Source organism: Ursus americanus, chromosome 14 (assembly GCF_024610735.1).
Source record: "Ursus americanus isolate L20-20 chromosome 14, mUrsAme1.1.p, whole genome shotgun sequence".
In the NCBI taxonomy this organism is placed as follows: Eukaryota; Metazoa; Chordata; class Mammalia; order Carnivora; family Ursidae; genus Ursus; species Ursus americanus.
The window spans coordinates 39,758,866-39,779,679 of NC_142140.1; the positions used below are offsets into that span (position 1 = coordinate 39,758,866).

Here is a 20,814-nt window from a genome sequence, read left to right on the forward strand (position 1 = left end):
AGGAGAAGCATCTGAGACGCTGCTATTTCCCTTATAGAAAAGCTTGTCTGGATTTTTGGAACAGAATCTGGCGTTTTATTTGTCCCTCAGCATTGGAGGAAGGATCTACGTTATTGTGGCTTTAGTGAAATAATTCCATGTACAACTTAGAGCTTTTCCTTTATTAAAACTAGAATAAAATATTAATGGAGAAAATGACACAGGCATCTGTGTCAAATCGATGCAGAGCTTCTGTGTCTTGTCTCTCTGACTCTGCTGCTTTGGCATGGGGCTGCGGGTGGACGGACACCCTGCCAGCCAGCCAGGCTGTAGCTCCTTTGAGGTTAGGACTATGATTCCAGCCATTCTTAGCAGTAACTCTTTCATCTCAGGCACCTGTTTTCTGTAGTGAGGCCTCCCTGTTATGGTGACCTCCTGGCGCCTCAGTGCGTCCATCTGTGAGGGAGATAGATAATGGTGGTGTCTACTCCAGAGGGCTGGTGTAAGAGCTGGGTGTTACAAAATAGACTAAGTGCTCCATAAATGGCGGCTCTGGTCTCTAGTCTCTGGCTTGGTTGTATCCCGTTGTCATTGAAGCTTGAGGAGTTGGTTACTTCCGCCTTTGGTCTTCCACTGCTTTGTACACACCTTAGGAGCAGGGTGTGTTTGGGTTGTTATCCTCACTTATTTACATGTGGTCCATCTTCAGGCTCTCCGTCGTGGAATGGAGCCCATGCAGTGTGGGCTAGGGCAATGCTTTTTTGTGGATGAGCTTAAAATCTTCAAGAGCTGAACAACTATTGGGTTTTCCTATTTTAGTCTCAGTGAATTCTTTCATTTTTTTCCCCTAATATTTTCCCTCCCTATTATAAAGGTAACATATACTCTAAGTTTGAGAATATTTCAAGAAGTTTGGGACATTTAAACAACTTGAAGAGAAGGAAATAACAGTCTTACCACTTGGTACAGGGCAGATCCAGGTTTTATGCTGTCTGAAGTTTATATAATATAAATATATATAATTTATTTATATAAATATATAATTATAACTGCCATCTTTAAACAGAAGAATTTACAATGATGAAAACAAGTTGGTAGAAAGTTTTTGTTTCGATTGAAAAAAGAAACCAGAAGTTCACATTTCAAAAAGCAGACAAATACTACAACTGCAGTACTTTCCCCCCTACATTTTGGGGCAGCGTTTTGACTGACTGTTCGGTGACAACAGTGTTCTAATGTTTCTACAGAAAGGGCACATAGTTGCTCCCCTAGGTTGATGCCCATCTGCTTTCTATTATTGACAAGTTAGAACACTTTCTTTTAGCTTCACAATTCATCTCTGTCATGTATATTTGGGGGATTGTTGTCAAATTTGGGAAACCTGTATCAAGTCTTTCATAGGTGAGCTGGGAGACTTCAAGGCATTCAGCATTTTGAATGCAGTGGCTACAGGGCTTTGGAAGGGGGCAGGCAGCCATGACCCCTGTGAGTAGCTGGTACTTCGTTTTTAGTTTTTTTGTGTGTGGTAAAATACACATAACATAAAATTTACCATTTTAGCCCCTTTTAAGTACATGATTCATTGGCATAGCTGGTACTTTTTGCTAGTCTTCTCCTCTGTAATTCTTTGGACCTAGTTCAGACAATATAGATTATAGTTTTATATCTTGCTTCTCTAACTTAAAAAAGGATATCGTAAGCATTTTCTCAAATTGTTTAAAAATCATAAAATTGATAAGCAACTTTTCATAATATCCTGATAGTCCATCATACACTCTTCTATTCCTAGACATGGGAGTAAGTACTTTCACAATGGGGTATAAGAGATGTCTTGATGGGGGCGGGGCATGCCTGGCTGGCTTAGTTGGTGGAGTGTGCGACTCTTGATCTCAGGGTTATGAGTTTGAGCCCTACATGGGGTGTATAGAGTACTTAAAAATAAAATCTTTTTTAAAAGGTAGGGGGGAGATGTCCTGATGGGGCTTAAACTCTGTGGCACAGTGGTGGGAGTTTTCCTGAGGTTGGTGATAGTTTGATGCCCTGTACCCAGATGGGTCATTCTGGTCAGCCCTTATCCTTGGTGCCTCCCACAAGGCAAACATTGATAGCTTTCTTCTTCCTTCCTGGCTTTATTTTGCTAAAACTCCTCTTTGTATATTCATTTTGTTACCAGGAATTATACCTCATCTATTACCCAGCTTCCCAGTAAGTCCAGGTCATGTGAAGAATGATTTTCCTTCTGCATTGTCTTGCTAAGATAACTCATTTAAAGCTGGATGGCAGACCCACCAGTGTTGCTGAAGGAGGCCTTCATCAGAGACCCAAAACCAACCCATGGCCTTTCTTTGCTTTGCCTGCAAAAGATGGGGATGATTACCTTTTATTTTTAAAAAATTTTTTCTAAAGATTTTATTTATTTGAGAGAGAGCGAGTGTGTGCGAGTGAGAGAGAACACAAGCAGAGGGAGAAGCAGATTCCCCACTGAGCAGGGATCCTGATTCTCGGGGCTCAAACCAGGGACTCCGGGATCATGACCTGAGCCGAAGGCAGACGCTTAACTGACTGAGCCCCCCAGGCCCCCCAGGAGAATGATGTTTTAATGATAACTTTGCAACCTGAAAACCTTGGGTGTTTGGGATGTGAGCTCTCAGTACCAACACATAATTTCTGAATGCTAGTTAGTGTATTTGTTTTAAGCTATGATAGAATTTTAATCTTCTTGAGGCTACATTTTCTTTTAAAGTAATCTCTACACCCAGTGTGGGGTGCGAACTTACAGCTCTGAGATCAAGAGTCCTGCTCTCCACCACCTGAGCCAGCCAAGCACCCCAAGGCCACATTTTTATTTTATTTTTTATTTATTTATTTATTTATTTTTATTAATAATGATTTTTTATTATATTATGTTAGTCACCATACAGTACATCCCCGGTTTTCGATGTAAGGCTCGATGATTCATTAGTTGTGTATAACACCCAGTGCACCATGCAATATGTGCCCTCCTTACTACCCATCACCGGTCTATCCCATTCCCCCACCCCCCTCCCCTCTGTAGCCCTCAGTTTGTTTCTCATAGTCCATAGTCTTTCATGTTTCATTCCCCCTTCTGATTACCCCCCTTCCTTTATCCCTTTCTTCCCCTACTGATCATTCTAGTTCTTATGTTCCATAGATGAGAGAAATCATATGATAGTTGTCTTTCTCTGCTTGACTTATTTCACTAAGCATTATCTCCTCCAGTGCCGTCCATGTTGTAGCAAATGTTGAGAACTCATTCTTTCTGATTGCTGAGTAATATTCCATTGTATATATGGACCACAACTTCTTAATCCAGTCATCTGTTCCAAGGCCACATTTTTAAAAGTTTATTCTTGAATGACCATTCTTTTCTTGCCTGATTTTCTGCAAGAGAGAATTTTCAAGACATTGATTGTCATTACATTAAGAGCTTAAGCTCTGTTTACGTGAAATGTTTCCACACTACGAGATCCCAGATGAGTGTTCAGGTGCAGGGTCCTTCATTTATATTCCTCAATGAATGTAGACTTAATAGGTGGGGAATTATAAATGCAAAATTAACACCAGTCAGTGCTCAGAATACATTTAGTAAAGTGTGTTGCATGCCTCATTTTAATAATTGTACTCACTGTATGAGTGTGGGTTTGGATAATTGCAATGGGTGCCTTTTGAGTCCTCTGTTGATCTGTGTGCAGCAGGTGTTCATGACGCAGTAGTGACTTGAGGCACGTCCTGTAAAGTACCTACTCTGTGCTGGTGTTTTGGACTCTGGAGATTCAGCAGTGAACAGAGCAGTCAGCAATCTCTGATTTTATGGACTTTGTTTTCTGGTGGGGTCAGGATGGGGGATAAAAAAAATTAACAAGACAAATAAGAAAACATATAGTATGTTAGATGGTGGTGGTGATAAGTGCAAAAGAGAAATAAAGCAGGGTTGTATAAAGGAGTGTAGACAGGGAGGTATGGCATTTTCAGATGGGGTAGCTAAGGAAGACCTCATTAAAGAAGTGACATTTGCATAAAGAGCTGAAGGAGGTAGGAGAGTGAGCCAAGGGGATACCTGGGGGAAGAGTGTACCAAGCAGAGGGAATGGCAAGTGCAAAGGCCCTGAGGTAGGTATATTCCAGGCATGTTTGAGAAATAACAAGGAAGTTAGTATAATAGCAGATTTAATGCTGATTTTTCTTTCCTTCTGGGTTTTACAGAAAGGCTTATTGGACGTTTATGCTTCTGTTCTGCTTGCTTATGTGTAAAGGATGCTTTTGCTTTGACTTTATAAGAATTGAAAAAGATAACCATGCAACTGGTAGAAGTGTGCTAGTATTAAGGATATCGTAAGCATTTTCTCAAATTGTTTAAAAATCATAAAATTGATAAGCAAACTTTTCATAATATCCTGATAGTCCGTCATGCACTCTTCTATTGCTAGACATGGGAGTAAGTACTTTCACAATGGGGTATAAGAGATGTCTTAATGGGAGCAGGGTGCACCTGGCTGGCTTAGTTAGTGGAGTGTGCCACTTTCAAAGTGAGCAAATGGCTTTAGATTTAGCAGTGGGTGTCATGGAGTTATGAACCATCTGGGAATGCCTTCACAGAAAGGGGGGAGTCCTTATTTTTACCAATTGGTGACCCAGGTATCTTGGCAGGAGTAACTCAAGATACTCAGTGTGAGGCAAATGAGCCCAGTTAGAATGTGTGGGAAGGTAAATCTCAAACAAAGCATTTGCATATAGAAGCCATTTAATAGCTAATAGGATCTTTTTTAAGTCTGATTTTTTTCTGGGGCACCTGGGTGGCGCAGTTGTTAAGCGTCTGCCTTGGCTCAGGGAGTGATCCCGGAGTCCTGGGATTGACCCCACATCAGGCTCCTCCGCTGGGAGCCTGCTTCTTCCTCTCCCACTCCCCCTGCCTGTGTTCCCTCTCTCACTGGCTGTCTCTCCGTCAAATAAATAAATAAAATCTTTAAAAAAAAAGTCTAATTTTTTTCTGATTATTAGAATAATATGTACTTATGAAAATTTGGTAAATTAAAAAGTGTAAGAAAAAATTTAATCCCTCTATTGAAGAATAATTTATATACGATAAGACTCATCAATTTTAAGTCTAATTTGATTTTTTTTAATTATTATTTTTTAAAAAGATTTATTTATTTATTTATTTGAGAGAGACAGCCAGTGAGAAAGGGAACACAGGCAGGGGGAGTGGGAGAGGAAGAAGCAGGCTCCTAGTGGAGGAGCCCGATGTGGGGCTCGATCCCGGAACTCCAGGATCACGCCCTGAGCCGAAGGCAGACGCTTAACGACTGCGCCACCCAGGCGCTCCTGATGATTTTTTTTTTTTTAAGGATTTTATTTATTTATTTGACAGAGAGACAGCCAGCGAGAGAGGGAACACAAGCAGGGGGAGTGGGAGAGGAAGAAGCAGGCTCCTAGCAGAGGAGCCTGATGTGGGGCTCGCTCCCAGGACTCCGGGATCACGCCCTGAGCTGGAGGCAGAGGCTTAACGACTGAGCCACCCAGGCGCCCCAGTACATTCCCTTTTATTGCTGAATAATATTCCATTATAGAGATATACCACAGTTTGTTTATTCATTCACCCATTTGATGGATGTTTGGGTTTTTGCCTTTTGGCTATTGTAGGTAGTGCCTCTGTGATCATATACAAGTCTGTGTGGACATTTGTTTTCATTTCTCTTAGGTAAATACATATGAATAGGATTATTGGGTCATATAATAAGTATTTAACTTTCTAAGAAACTGCCAGACTATTTTCCAAAGTGGCTGTACCACTTTTTGCATTCCTACCAACAGTGTTTAAGAGTTGCAGTGACTGACCCTGGTGGTGTAGTCATGGGTTGTGTAATTGTGGGTTGTATGCAGATAGTGGTGGCTCTGGGACTTACGCAGAGGAGGTGTGAATGGTGAGTGTTGTTTTTGCACCATCAGACTAGTGTGCCTCACACCACCCCGTGACTATCCAACCCTGAGGCTTTACTTGAGGCAAAGTAAGTGGCCCCAGCAGACCCCATTTGTAGCCTCATTAACTAAATTCTAGGTGTGTGAGCTAAGGGAAGGGCTCAAGGGTTTTCATGAGTCATAGTTGTTTTATTTGCAAGATTTTATTTATTTTTAAAATTGTTTTAAAGATTTTATTTATTTGAGGGAAAGAGAGAACATGAAGGGGGAGGGCAGAGGGAGAGGGAGAAGCAGGCTCCCTGCGGAGCCCAACACTGAGCCTAATGCAGACGCTTAGGCACCCCATCTGCAATATTTTAGAAGCTAAGAATATTAAGGCATTGTTTCCAGCAGATCCTTACACCAACTTGACAGATTGAGGGGGATGGGCTGTGGAGGAAATCTGTGTCCTGTCTTAGGATGAATTATGTTCTGTTTTCCTTACCTTTTCATAGTTTCATGGACCAATGTGAGGCAGTATGGAAAGCTAAAGTAGATGCTGAATCTGAAAGCAGTATTTTATGCTTATTCCCCCTCCCCCTAAGCACAGGGTCCACACATTTTGCGTGGACTTCTCAATAACCACTAATACTACAGGATTCCTGGGAAACTGAGTCTTAGAACTTGGATGTTTAAAAATCATTGAGAGATCCCTCTGCTCAAACCACATGTGAGACAGAGTAGCAGGTGAAAAAGAGCAGGTGTTTTAGGCACTTTTCTTTCTTCTGGCCAGGTTGAGGCCACTAGAGAGGGAGCTGATCTGCTGTATATAATCCTTGGGAAGTTTGATCCTTCATTTTCCCACAGAGATATGGCCTATAAGGGAAGCTAGGAAAGAAGCTCCACTTCTTCATCTGCAACCCCAAATGTGAGAAATATGTGGCATGGTGAAGCCATATTTATGTTCATATTGAGAGACTAAACATAATTGAAATAAAAGAATCACAAAGGGGCGCCTGGGTGGCTCAGTCGGTTATGCGTCTGCCTTTGGCTCCGGTTATGATCCCAGGCATCAGGCTCTCTGCTCAGCAGGGAGTCTGCTTCTCCCTCTCCCTGCCACTCTGCCTACTTGCGCTCTCTCTCGGTCAAATAAATAAAATCTTTTTAAAAAATTTTTAAGAAATAAAAGAATCACAAAACAGGAACCTTATTATTTGCAATGCAATGATTTTTACGTTTTTTTTTCCTATTTGATTAAAACAAACTACTAGTTACCGCTTGCTATTTGCATTATACCACCCATACAGTAGAGGTCTACTCCATGCCTCTCTTCTCCATTTTACAAACCAGAAAACTGGAACCCAGGGGCGCCTGGGTGGCGCAGTCGTTAAGCATCTGCCTTCAGCTCAGGGCGTGATCCCAGGGTCCTGGGATCGAGCCCCACATCAGGCTTCTCTGCTAGGAGCCTGCTTCTTCCTCTCCCACTCCCCCTGCTTGTGTTCCCTCTCTCGCTGGCTGTCTCTCTGTGTCAAATAAATAAATAAAATCTTCAAAAAAAAAAGGAAAGAAAACTGGAACCCAGAGGGATCCAGGGACTTGGAGATTTTCTCCAAGTAATTGAGTGGCTGAACTGGGACTAGAATCTGTCTCCACCTCACTACAGGGTAATCAGTTGTCGCCCTAACTCCACCTCATATTTGGCAGTTTCCTCCGTTATGAGTTTGGCTCAACGCGAGGATTAGCCTTATTTTTCTTGCCTCTCTACCCAAGATGATTATTCCCCAGGGAGCAATGTCTTTTTTTTTTTTTTTAAGATTTTATTTATTTATTCGACAGAGATAGAGACAGCCAGCGAGAGAGGGAACACAAGCAGGGGGAGTGGGAGAGGAAGAAGCAGGCTCATAGCGGAGGAGCCTGATGTGGGGCTCGATCCCAGATCGCCGGGATCACGCCCTGAGCCGAAGGCAGACGCTTAACCGCTGTGCCACCCAGGCGCCCCCCCCAGGGAGCAATGTCTTGCGGACTGCCAGAGTTGGGTGCTGGGGGGAGGGTGGCAAGGTGCCACATCATACCCAGCAGCTAATGAATACACTGAGGACCTGGGAGGAGGAGATGGAGACATTCACCTGGCCTTTTGGCCTCCAGCCACACCCATGCACCAAGAGAGTTGCCATGAAAAACCAGTTTTGTTGTAGATTCTTCATTAGGGTAGGGATGGGTAAGAGAGATGCCTGGAGAGAGAGATTTTTCTACTTAATTGAATACACTTAAGGAATTTTGAACAGAGTTGTAAAGGGATTCACATTGGTGTCAGCATTACTCTGACAACAAAAGCAGTTTATACTTTAATGAAAGGTTTGGATTGTGTTTCTAAAGCCTGGACCATGAGGAGTGTCTTGTGCATTGACAATAATTATGGTACCTGATTTGTGCTTGGGTACTGGCCGACCCACCGTGGATCAGTACAGTAGGTTTTCTTTGGTATTGCTCTTACTCCAGAGGTCTTTTCAGTGGATTAATAGGAACTGGTCTGTGTAGACCCTAAGAAAGGGCTGGTGTGGCCAAGTATCTCAGAGCTCCACCTTCTGGAGAGAGTCTGGAATGGCTGGAATGTACTCATCCTTGGAGCTTAGAACCCTTCTCAGCACATACCCTCCTGAGGGCTTCTGTGATGATGAGGTGGTGGTGCCAGGAGAGAAATCAGGACCTTTGGTTTTTGTCTCTTTGAATATAGGAAAGTGTATTGATTCCTAATCCTCTAGTCCATTTGGGGCCCACAGTCAGATCTCTCTAAAAAGAGATTAACAACTACTTTAAACTCTTTAAGAGAGGCTACGTTATAAATAGAAAATGTACATGGTGAAGGCACTCTCATACCAGGCGAAATGTCCCATGTACATAGGAGGAGTGCTGTATCAGGGCACTAGTGCCAAAGACCCTGGGACCTAGAGGTGGCCCTGTGAGGGCATCCAACAGATTGAGGTTCATTTGGGAGCTGAGGCTTATTGTCCCTGGCCCTGGATGAGTTTCCTCACCTCCCCAAATCAGCTTCATTGTTTGCAGCAGAGAGAATAGTGTCTTCCTCACAGAAAGTATCCCAAGGACAAAACGAGGTAAGTTTCTGTCGTGAGCCTAGCATGTAATAGGTGCTTTACTCACCTTAGAAGACAGTGGTTACATCTTCAGCAGACCTGTTCTCACCACCAGCATGTCAGTTGGGGTAATGGGAACTGGAAGAGTTCTCATTAAGAACGCTACAGATAATGAAATGTCCCACGCCCTGTAAGTAGTGCTAGTAGCAACTGTGTAGTCTGTAAATTACAGACAGAAAACAAAGAACTAGCTTGACATGCCGCGAAATGGTTAACGGTTGCATAGAGGTTGCTTTGCTGAGATCTGGGGTGTTTAGGGATGCAAAGTCAGGTCTAAGGCCCTGAACCTCAGAGTGGATGAGAGCCCTGATTACCCCAGGAGCATAGCTTTGGTTTAAAGGTGTGCCCCAGCTTTTGGAGATCAGGATAGAACTGATAAAAATAGTCAGTGACCTAGAACACTGTGTATCTTTTTAAATGGAGTTAGCCAGCCTTGATCAGTTGTTTTTAGATACAGACGTTAATCATTAAAGCTAGGCCCAAGCTGCACTGCTAATAAGGTTAATGGAGCTTGTCTTTGGCCTTGGGGGTGGGGGGGAGTGGACACCCCGGGGGAGTAAATGTTACCAGATGGTGAGTAAGCAGGTTTTCCCTTTAACTGCATTTTATAAAAACATAATTAACGACTAAGAACCCTAATGTAAACTAGGATGACGAGTCAGTGTAGGTTCATCATCATTCGTAACAAACGTACCACTCTGATGGGGGGATATTGATAATGCCCCTCCCCTCGCGCGCGCTCTCTCTCAAATAAAATCTTGAAAAAAAAGTATGAAGTTCATCGTACTAGAGAATGGCAAGATTTATCTGAATTATTAGGTTTGAAATGGGACTTTACCTTATCGTGGCTTTGCTTTTTTCCCGCCTAGTGGAGGGCACGGGCTGTTTGGGGACACCTGGGGCCAGTCCCTGCGTGTCGGAATCTGGCCCCGCCCCGCGGTAGCTCCGGCTGTTTGTTTCTGCGGGAGGAGGCGGAGCCGGGGTGGGCGGCGTGGGCGGGGCCCCGCCTGAGCTCGGGTTGTTTGTCTTTCTGTTGAAGTGCTGGCGGCTCTAAAGCGGTTCCCAGGCCGCTTCCAATGCCAGTGTCTCCCTTTGCTTCCAGCAGAGCGTCCTGGCCCGCTCAGCCGAGGACTTGAGGCCAGACAGACGGACGCACGGACAGACGACAGACGGAGGACGCGCTGGCCGCTGGACCCCGCCGCCTCCCCCTTCTCCCTGCCGCCTGCGCCTGGAGGATGAGCCCAGCCTTCAGGGCCATGGACGTGGAGCCCCGCACCAAGGGCGTCCTTCTGGAGCCCTTTGTCCACCAGGTCGGGGGGCACTCATGCGTGCTCCGCTTCAACGAGACGACTCTATGCAAGCCCCTGGTTCCGAGGGAGCACCAGTTCTACGAGACCCTCCCAGCCGAGATGCGCAAATTCACTCCCCAGTACAAAGGTGAGCCCCCGCTGCCATAGGGGTCGCCAGCGCCTGGCGAGGAGATGCGAGGCGGCGCAGCCGTGGAAGGCCCGGGCAGCCATCCCGGGAGCCCTCACCCCTCCCCTCACTCTGTGTTTTCCCTCCTCCTCCTCTTGGCCCTCAGCCCAGCACCTCACACCCTCAGTTTGCAAGCCCTGGTAAGATTGCTCAATTGTTTTGTTTTGTGGATTTGTTTTGAGTTTATTTCTGGTGGAAGTGTAGTTGTGTTTTATGTTCAGGTGTCTCTTGATCACAGTAACTCATAGCCCCCCCATGGGGGAACAGCGGGGGAAGACTTTGGGAGGATTTTACCCAGAATCCTTGCCGCCTGCTTTTTGTCCTCCAGGAAACCAGAAGCTCTGGTGATTAGGTAGGCTGGGAGCAGGGTTGAGTCAGATGGAATGCAGGAGTGGGAGGCTTGTGCTGATTAGCCGAAGCCCTTTGCTATTACGGAATGTCCCCGAATTGCAATGTTATGGCAACCCTTTGATTCACATATGGTGACTCTCTCTTTCTTTTTATAATGCATTTTTGGGGTGACATCAGCAACCACCAGCATGGTGTGGTCTTTCCTGGGGTGGGGGGATATTTTGTAAATCAAAGAATCCATTAAAGGAAATTAAATTTACATTGCCTGGTTATACAAAAGACTCTTGAACAACTTAGGTTCTTCTGGGACTGTTGAAACATGCTCTTTGAAGACAGAATGTACTGGGCGCCTCTCTCTGTACTCTGAATATGCATGTGTGTTGTGGGGGGTGGGGTGGGGGAGTTGAGGGCCCTCACTTGGTCCTTCTCTGTTGTTTTTTCCAGGACAAAGCCAAAGGCCCCTTGTTAGCTGGCCGCCCCTGCCCCCTTTTTCCCCCTGGTTCTTTCCCCGAGGCCACAGGGAAGTGTGGTCCCCTGAATTCCCCACCCGGGCTCCTCTGCTCCTCTGCGCCCAGAGCCAGGGACCACCTCAGAAGTGTCATCTCTCTCTGAGCACGCATTCCCCTGCAGCGAGCGAGCGAGCAAGCGGGCGGGCAGCAAGGACTGAGCAAATTGAGTGATCCCGGGCCAGAGAGGCCTGGGAGGAAAGGTGTTCAGCCAGTCGGTTGTAAGGCACTCGTCGGCACCTGCTGAAACGCTCCCACCTGACAGCCCCCTCCTCAAAGACTGTCTAATTACACATGGCAGGTTCTAGAGACTCAAGGGGGGAGAGCCGCTTTCAAGGCCACCACGCGTCTGTGCTCCCGGCCCGACCCTATTTGCCTTGTGTTCATTTTGTTCTTTTGTGACTGCAAAGACCAATAAAGTAACATGTTTGAGGACAAACGGCTCGGGGTGCCTACCCATGTGGGGGTGCTGCAAGAAGCCTTTGCTAGGGTGTCTGTTGTGCTGTGTGGTTTGTTTTTGTTTGCTCCTTTATTTTGTTTTGCTTGCCCAGTCTTCCCCAACCCTTGGATGCTTCTTACCCCTCAGGGCAAACCTTTGTCCCCCGCTGTGTTCAGGCTCTGCTTTAAAGCAAGCCTCAGGCCGTCGGAGTTTCTGTTTAGGCATCAAAAATCCCCAGAAGATATAAAGAGCAAATGTTTTTACGTCTCTCTTAGGATTAGAAGAATTACATAAAACTTAATAAACATTTTCAATGATGGAAAAATGTGTCTTGTAATTCTTTGGCTCTTGCCTTGTTGAGTGCATCAGAGAGGAAGACTCTCGGCCATGTTTACTCCCTAATCGCTTGTCTTGTATGGTGTCATCTTTTCTAGCTGTTTTGATATTTGTTAGGTTTGCAGATGAGTTTGGGGCCTCTGGCAACATAGAGACTAAGGAACAGGGTAAGAAAAAAACAAATGTTACAATCATGTTATTTATAACACGTCTTCTCTGGAATTGAAAGTTCTCTCTGCTCCTCACCCCCCTTCCAGGTGTGGTGTCTGTACGCTTCGAAGAAGATGAAGACAGGAACTTATGTTTAATAGCATATCCATTAAAAGGGGACCATGGAACTGTGGACAGTGTAGACAATTCAGACTGTGAACCAAAAAGTAAGCTCCTGAGGTGGACAAACAAAAAACATCACGTTCTGGAAACGGAAAAGAGCCCCAAGGACTGGGTGAGGCAACACCGGAAAGAGGAGAAGATGAAGAGGTAGGTATAAACTGAGGGGGGAACCCTGTACTCCGTGGAAGGGGAGGTGTCAGGGGATCTTAGTTACAGCCCAGTCCCCTGGAGCTAGGGACTCAAACAATGGACTTAGTAGGTGCCTTGTCACTAGTGGCCAGTTCCCACATGGCAGCTTCTCTTTGGTGATTCTGGGTTACACTTTTGAAGTTTGTGTTAAATATTAGCCTTTTAAGATCAGTATTTTTGAAATAGAAAATGGAAAAGATGTACTAGACTTCCTAATGTATTACAGGTGAAGCTCAAAGGCAAGGCCACTTATCTCTTCAGCACTGAGGTTACCTCTGGATTATAGAAAGATCACGTTTCTTTTATTTTTTTACTTTTCTTTAAAAAAAAAGATTTATTTAGAGAGAGAGTGCACAAGCACACATGAGTGTGCAGCGGGGTGGAGCAGAGGGAGAGGTAGAGAGAGAATCTCAAGCAGACTCCCTGCTGGGTGTGGAAGCCTATGCTGGGCTCATCTCTCGACCCTGAGATCATGACCTGAGCTGAAACCAAGAGTTGGACACTTAACCAACTGAGCCACCCAGGCACCCCAGAAATCACATTTCTTTCATATTTTGCAGTTAGGACAAAAGATAATCACTTGATTTTTCAAATATAGGTTGGGTGTGTACAAAAAGGGAGTTTTATGCACTTTCTAAAATAAAAATGACTTTTAGGGGCGCCTGGGTAGCGCCGTCCTTAAGCGTCTGCCTTTGGCTCAGGGCGTGATCTCGGTGTTCTGGGATCGAGCCCCACATCGGGCTCCTCGGCTGGGAGCCTGCTTCTTCCTCTCCCACTCCCCCTGCCTGTGTTCCTTCTCTCGCTGGCTGTCTCTCTGTCAAGTAAATAAATAAAATCTTAAAAAAAAAAAAAAAAGACTTTTACCAAATTTATGGAAAGCTTCATAAAAATACCTTTTATTTTTATTAAAGATTTCATTTCTTTATTTGAGAGAGAACATGAGTTAGGGGTAGACGGGGAGGGGCAAAGGGAGAGGGAGAAGCAGACTCCCCGAGGAGCAGGGAGCCCGATGACCTGGAGCTTGATCCCAGGACCCTGAGATCGTGACCTGAGCTGAAGGCAGACACTTAACCGACTGAGCCACCCAGGCGCCCCCATAAAAATGTACCTTTAAACAAATTTTTAAAGTGCAATTTGGCCTTTGAAAATATATCCTAAGTCTAGGAATTGATTTTTATTTTATTTTATTTTATTATTTTATTTTAATCTTTTTAGGTAGGCTTCATGCCCAGTGTGGAGCCCAACGCGGGGCTTGAATTCACAACCCTGAGATCAAGACCCGAGCTAAGATCAAAAGTCAGATGCTTAACTGATTGAGCCACCCAGGCACCCCTAGGAATTGATTTTTAAAGGGAAGTTATAAACAAAGGGAAGTACAGACTTAACAATGAATCCGATTTGTACCATATCATCCAAATCCACATTAATACAGACATGAAGCTCCTGGGTGGCTCAGTCAGTTAAGTTTCAAACTCTTAATTTTGGCTCAGGTCATGATCCCAGGGTTGTGAGACAGAGCCCCATGTAGGGCTCTACGCTATGCATGGAGCGTGCTTAGGATTCTCTCTCTCCCTGAAGTCATCCAATTTGTTGTTTATTCTACCTTATAAATGTTATTAGCCTTTTGTTAGGATATAACCTACTAGTTAATTTATTTTGAAATAAAGCTTAATCATGTAAGGTAAAAAAAAAAAAAGACTCTGGATTAAATTATGCCACTTTGGATAAACAGCTACAGTGGCAGCCATAAGAGAGTTTTAGTCACTCATTGCCTCTGCAGCTGCCCTGCGCCAGGCCCTGTGCTGCGTCCTGGGGATGCAGCAGTGACCAAGACAGGAGCCATCCCATCACCTCAGGTTGTTCACTGATGGTGAGAGACAAAATGGTCAGTTGGGTATCCCTGAAATGTAGGATTCACCTATACAGAGCCTTCCAGGTGTCACCCCTTGGCAGAGCTTGTAAAAATATAAATAATATATATAAATTGAAGCATTTATAATGCAGCTAAGTAGGTTGGCTTATTCCCATGGGATTTCAATTCAGCTTTTCCCAGTCTCCAGCATTTGGAATCCGGGAACCTGCATGCATTAGAAGCTGGGGGGTGTTACTGCCTGGAAGAAGAGGGTAGTAAAGCCTGCTTGGGAGGGAGTGGTGGGGGTGCAGGAGTGGAGGCAGAGACTGTTCTTGCATCTTAGGTTTTCCTTACTGTAGAAAAAACTGAGCTGGGCCCTTAATTTTTTAAAAATCAACTTTCTTGATGTATAATACACTTAACAATAAAATGTATCTATTCGAAGTGTTTAATGTGTACACTGAAACCACCACCACATCAAGATCTCAAACTTCCCATCACTCCAGAAGTTCTTTCGTGCCTCTTTGGCCCTGAATTTTGATAAGACATTGTGATTTATTGGCTTCTTGTCTCCGTACAGCCATAAATTAGAAGAAGAATTTGAGTGGTTAAAGAAATCTGAAGTCTTGTACTACAGTGTAGAGAAAAAAGGGAATGTCAGTTCCCAACTTAAACACTACAACCCTTGGAGCATGAAGTGTCACCAGCAACAGTTACAGAGAATGAAGGAGAATGCAAAACATCGGAACCAGTACAGTATCCTTTGTTCACAGAGTATCTCTGCCTTGGGGAGAGGGGAGGATGGGTGAGATCCCAAGAGCTCAGAGAAGTTGGGTTTGTTTTCTAGCCATAGTTATGCCAGGGCACCCTGTGCAGTAGCCATGGGCAGATATCTGTTCCCACAGGAACGGGGGCTGGTCTGGGAACATAGATGGTGGGGAGGCAGGTGAGGGGCACCTCATGGAGGGACCAGCCTGCATCAGGGCGGCTTACCCTAGAGTGCAAGGGCCTGGTTCGTGTTCTCAGAAGTCCCCTGCTTACCTGCCAGGGGTGGGGTGGCAGGTGGGTGCTGACACATGAAGAGTAGCACGGGGGCCTTTCTTTTTTCCCCTTCTAACCCATTAAGCTATGTTTCACTGATTTCTTTCTTTTTTTAATCTCATGGGGGGCAGGAAATTCCTCAGAATTGAGTATGTTTTATTTATTTTTAACTTTTTACTAGGGGATATTTTATTTATTTTTACACATTCAGTTTTATTGTAACAAAGCAACTTGTACACTTTTAACGTTTAAAACTGAGCAGCATCTTTCCTTTCCAGTGAAATAAAAAGAAAATGTAAAAATAAACAAGAACAAAATTACAATAGAGAATGTCAATTCCAAATAAGATCCTACGGGTTCTGCTGATTCTCCCATGGAGTGGCAGGGCTGAAGTCATCATTAGGAGTGAGTTTTATTTTGAAGCATCATCTTAAACTGCAAGGATCTCCGTTAAACATCACCATTAAACATGCCAAAGGAGAAGCCATGTTGTCAAAATGCCCACTTAACCCACCCAAACATCTCAAACCTACCCTTTGCTGACCTTCATAACCCCATTTTTTAAAAGTTTTAAACAAGAGTAAGTAGACAGGTACATGTTGGTAAATGCTAACTGTCCATATTCACATAGAGACACGGTATAATCTCTGAGCCCAATATACAGAGACAGGAGGAAAAAAAGCTAGAATTCTTTGCACTACTGCACAGGGGCCTAGCAACCTCCAGCTTCCAGCAGAGCTAACGGAGCAGAAGGTTTTTCTTTTTTCTACTAGGGGATATTTTAAACATGTTAAACATAGAATAATACTTTGAAGTTATAAGTACCAGTGACCCAGGTGCGGCAGTTAACTCACTTAAGTCCAACTCCTGCCATGACTGTCTTCTTACACTTCGCACCCCCAGCCGAGCTCTTTCTGAAGTGTCTCCTGGATCATTGCCACCTGCACACACCTCAGCATGCATCTCTAGGAGAAGGATATTTTAAGACATTATTACCATTCTTGCTCCTTAAAAGTAGACAGTGATTCCTTAGTATCAAATATCTAGTTTGTGTCCACATTTTCCTAATTGTCTTAAAAATCTGTTTTTACTGATGGATTGCTTGAATGGGGATCTAGGTGAGATTCACATGTCGCATTTGGTCGAAATGTTTAAGTCTTTTTAAATACCCTTTCTGTTTTTTCTTCTCGGAAATTTCTTGTCAAAGAAAGTAGGTCTTCAGGGTATCTGGGTGGTGCAGTTGATTAAGCGGCTGACTCTTGGTTTCAGCTCAGGTCCTGATCTCAGGATCGTGAGATCAAGCCCCAGGTCGGGCTCTGTGCTCAGCGGACAGTCTGCTTGAGACTCTCTCTGCCTCTCCTTCTGCTTCTTCCCACCCCTAATAAGTAAATAAATCTTAAAAACAAGAAAGAAACTAGGTCTTCTAAAGTTTCCCACCATCTGGATTTTACCGATTACATTCCTGTGATGTCTTTTACAGGTTACTCTTTTCCCTCTGTTTCCATTAAGTTGATAGTTTGATTTCCAGGCTTGATCAGATTGAGGTTCAGTTGTGGGGTAGGGGCAGGAATCCTTCTGAGATGGTATTGGCCATCAGCAGTGCACTGTTTGTCTTTCTCTCCTGTATTGCTGTTGCCTTAGGTCCATTTTTCCACTAGGCAGTTTTCTAATTTTGTCATTCCTTCTTAGCTGGAGTCTGTAAAGATAAACTTTTTCCCATCAACGATATGCTTATCCTGAGGTATAGTTGATATAGGAAAGGCAGATTAAATGTTTCTTTTCCTTTATTTACTGAATACTTGGAATAATGGGTGGGTTTTTCGACATCCTCCAAAGGTGACCAGTGAGTTTCAGTATCATTATGAATCTATGAATTTAAACATACTTGCTGTGGTTTAGTCCATTGCAGTTTTTATCTTTACTGATGCGCAAATTGTCCCACGTTTGGTCTTTTAAAATAGGCTCTTGAGTCCTTCTGGCACAGTCACGGTAGTCTGTGATGGCTGTCTTACTTTCTGGTATAAAAAGATGGTCCAGAGTCATGTATGTTTCCTACTCCAGATGTGAGTTCCTCATTCCTCTAAGGCAGGAGTTACAGACCTTTTCAGTAGGGGGCCAAATAGTAAATGTTTTAGGCTTTGCAGGCTTTACAGTCTGTCACAGCTCTGCCATTGTGGCATGAAAGTAGCCATAGATAATAATGTAAATGAATGAGCGGGACCGTATCCCAATAAAACTATGGTCACCAAGATTTGCATATCATTTAATCTCCCTGTGTCATGAAGCATTATATATATTTTTTGATAACTTAAAAATTTAAGAACGATTTCTAGTTTACAGGCCATACAACAAGTAGGGAGCCATAGTTCACCAATCCCTGCCCCAGGAAAACTGGTCTGGTGCTAGGGGTGCTCATACATCTAGCAGGTCATAGTTTCTAGACCACACAGCAGGAAAATACACATTTATTTATTTATTAAAGATTTTATTTATTTGACAGAGCACAAGTAGGGAGAGGGAGAAGCAGGCTCCCCACTGAGCAGACAGCCTGATGAGGGACTCCATCCCAGGATCCTGGAATCACAACCTGAGCCGAAGGCAGATGCTTAACTGACTAAGCCACCCAGGCACCCCAATACACATATATTTTAAAGAGAAAATTTTTCATGAGTTCATGTAGTTATTTCCAATTCACATATAAGGCTACAGGATTTACTTATTTAATGTTCTGTTTATAACTTAGGACAGTTTGGTGTGGAACCCTCTTCCCATACCTCGCCGAGTCAGGAAATGGTGTGTGTGTGTCTCCCAGGCTGCGGGAAGCCCAGGCCTGTGTTGAGTCTAGACCCAGGCAGTTCCCTGTCAAGAGCTGAATATGCCTTTTAGCCCTCTAGTCAGCCTTGGGCTCTCCACATGGTGGGATAGCAGGACTGATGGGGCCCTCTGTGGACTCAGGCTTCTTTGAGGCATTGTGTACAGGCATTGTGCACAGGCATTGTGCCCCGGGACTGCCAAGGCGCCCCATGCAGCAGCACCTTCTCTTCAGAGCGAGGATAGTCCTTAACCACTCAGAATTCATCTTACTGGAAAACCTGACTTCCCGCTGTGAGGTGCCTTGTGTCCTGGACCTCAAGATGGGTACCCGCCAGCACGGAGACGATGCTTCAGAGGAGAAGGCAGCCAACCAGATCCGCAAGTGCCAGCAGAGCACATCTGCAGTCATCGGTGTCCGTGTGTGTGGCATGCAGGTGAGGGGACTGGTGGGACATAGCATGGGCTGGCTGGGGCATCCAGTAGCTGCCGCTCCCGAACCCTGGCATAGTCCTGTTTTCTCAAGATTCCAGCATGACTTCCTAATGCTTCCTAACGCTTTCTGGTTAGGATAAAAGCATGCATGCTTGGGTGAACCCTCTGGGGCTGACCTGGTTGACTGAGTCCAGAGCCTCTGGACAGGAGCGGGAATAAAGGCAAGGAGGTTAGGCCCTCTCCACCAACCTATACACTAAGCAGGGGTCTGTGGACAGAACCAGGTCAGAGGGCTGCATCCTGAGTGGCGGTTGATCAGAGAGGATAGTGTCTTGTGTGACTGGTGTACCTCACAGGTTCAAGGAGCTGATCCAGGGCTGTCATCTTGCTGTTCCCCAGGGTTCAGGCTTTGAGTTGGCTGTCAGTACCTAACCTGCTGGTCTCCCTCCCACAGGTGTACCAGGCAGGCAGTGGGCAGCTTATGTTCATGAACAAGTACCATGGACGGAAGCTATCGGTGCAGGGCTTCAAGGAGGCACTTTTCCAGTTTTTCCACAATGGTCGGTACCTGCGCCGTGAGCTCCTGGGCCCTGTGCTTAAGAAGCTGACTGAGCTCAAGGCCATTTTGGAGCGACAGGAGTCCTACCGCTTCTACTCAAGCTCCCTACTGGTCATCTATGATGGCAAGGAATGGCCTGAGGTGGCCCTGGACTCAGATGCTGAGGACTTGGAGGACCTGTCAGAGGAGTCAGCTGACGAGTCTGCTGGTGCCTACGCCTACAAGCCCATCGGCACCAGCTCAGTGGACGTGCGCATGATCGACTTTGCACACACCACCTGCAGGCTGTATGGCGAGGACAGCGTGGTACATGAGGGCCAGGATGCTGGCTATATCTTTGGGCTCCAGAGCCTGATAGACATTGTCACAGAGATAAGTGAGGAAAGCGGGGAGTGAACTTGCTGGCCGCACCAGCACTTGAGAGACTCTCTGTGTCCCAGGCACAGCTGTGCTGCGTCGGGGAGGAGGCCAGTATGGCCAGGCCGTTGGCCCCTGCAGCCTGGAGCTGATGTGCAGAGGCCTCTGTGAGTCCCAGCCTGAGCCAGCCCCAACCGCGTTCGGAGTCTTATTTATTTTAACTATTTCTTCAACATTCCACATTTGATGATGCAGATACCTCTTTCTTCCCTGAGTGTAAATGTTCTAATACAAATCTTTTTGTTAATTGTACACAGTGCTGCTGTCGTTCTTACCAGGGGCAGGCAGCCAGCCCCCTTCCCAACCCTCAGAAGCCTCACACATGCTATCCTCCACCCTAGCCCAGGAATATTCTCCTTGCTACTGCCCCCACCTCATAGACCTAAAACCACAGCTTCTTGGCTGGGCCCTTAGGTCTCTTTGGGGTCTGTGCTGGCTTAGTGTCCCAGCACCCCCAAGCAAAGAACTACTTGACTTCTTGATATAGGTCTTTTCCCTGCCCTCCATGCAGCTTAAGACATAGTTGGGCAGCATATGTGCCAGACCTTGGATTCAGCTCCTGCGCTGTGATTTCAGATGTCCTAGAGCCAAACCGGGGCCTCAGGTAGCTGTCAGGCTCTGGTCTATTGGCAGCCATGGGCTCCACAGTAAAAGGTCCTAGGAGGTGGGGGGTTCCAGTGAGAAAAGGTGTTCCTCTTAACCACACCACATGTCACCACTGCTACCCACCACAACTACGCCAGTCTCATCTACCCAGCTCTAGCCAAGGCAGTCCCTAAGAGCTACTTCTTCACTAGGAGGGTTCTGGGAGGTGTGGCAGGTGGTCTTGAACTGCAGAACAGACACCAGGGAGAAGGGCACAGACCCAATGCCAAGAAAGTAGGGTCTTGATGTCCAGTTCCAGCAGACCCACACCTCCCTGAAACTCCCAGCACCTCCTTTCCAAGGCCCACTATGCCTATGTGCGCTATGTCCCAAAATGCCAACTGTGTACACTGGCCTGTTTGTGCCCACACCTCCTGT

General features: G+C 45.4%; 1 protein-coding gene across 2 annotated transcripts in view; it reads left to right on the plus strand.

The window, feature by feature from the left end:
- IP6K2 (inositol hexakisphosphate kinase 2) overlaps positions 1-20,043 on the plus strand; it is a 30,781-nt gene extending 10,738 nt beyond the window's left edge. The window contains exons 2-6 of one of the 2 annotated variants that reach the window (XM_045778512.2): positions 10,149-10,483; positions 12,412-12,634; positions 15,109-15,284; positions 18,642-18,817; positions 19,270-20,043. In XM_045778512.2, the coding sequence (XP_045634468.2) occupies positions 10,282-10,483; positions 12,412-12,634; positions 15,109-15,284; positions 18,642-18,817; positions 19,270-19,770 (1,278 nt within the window). In that variant the 5' untranslated portion in view covers positions 10,149-10,281 and the 3' untranslated portion in view covers positions 19,771-20,043. The remainder of the gene's footprint in view (positions 1-10,148; positions 10,484-12,411; positions 12,635-15,108; positions 15,285-18,641; positions 18,818-19,269) is intronic. The other variant, XM_045778513.2, reaches the window with a different exon arrangement.
- The last annotated feature ends 771 nt before the right edge of the window (positions 20,044-20,814 follow it).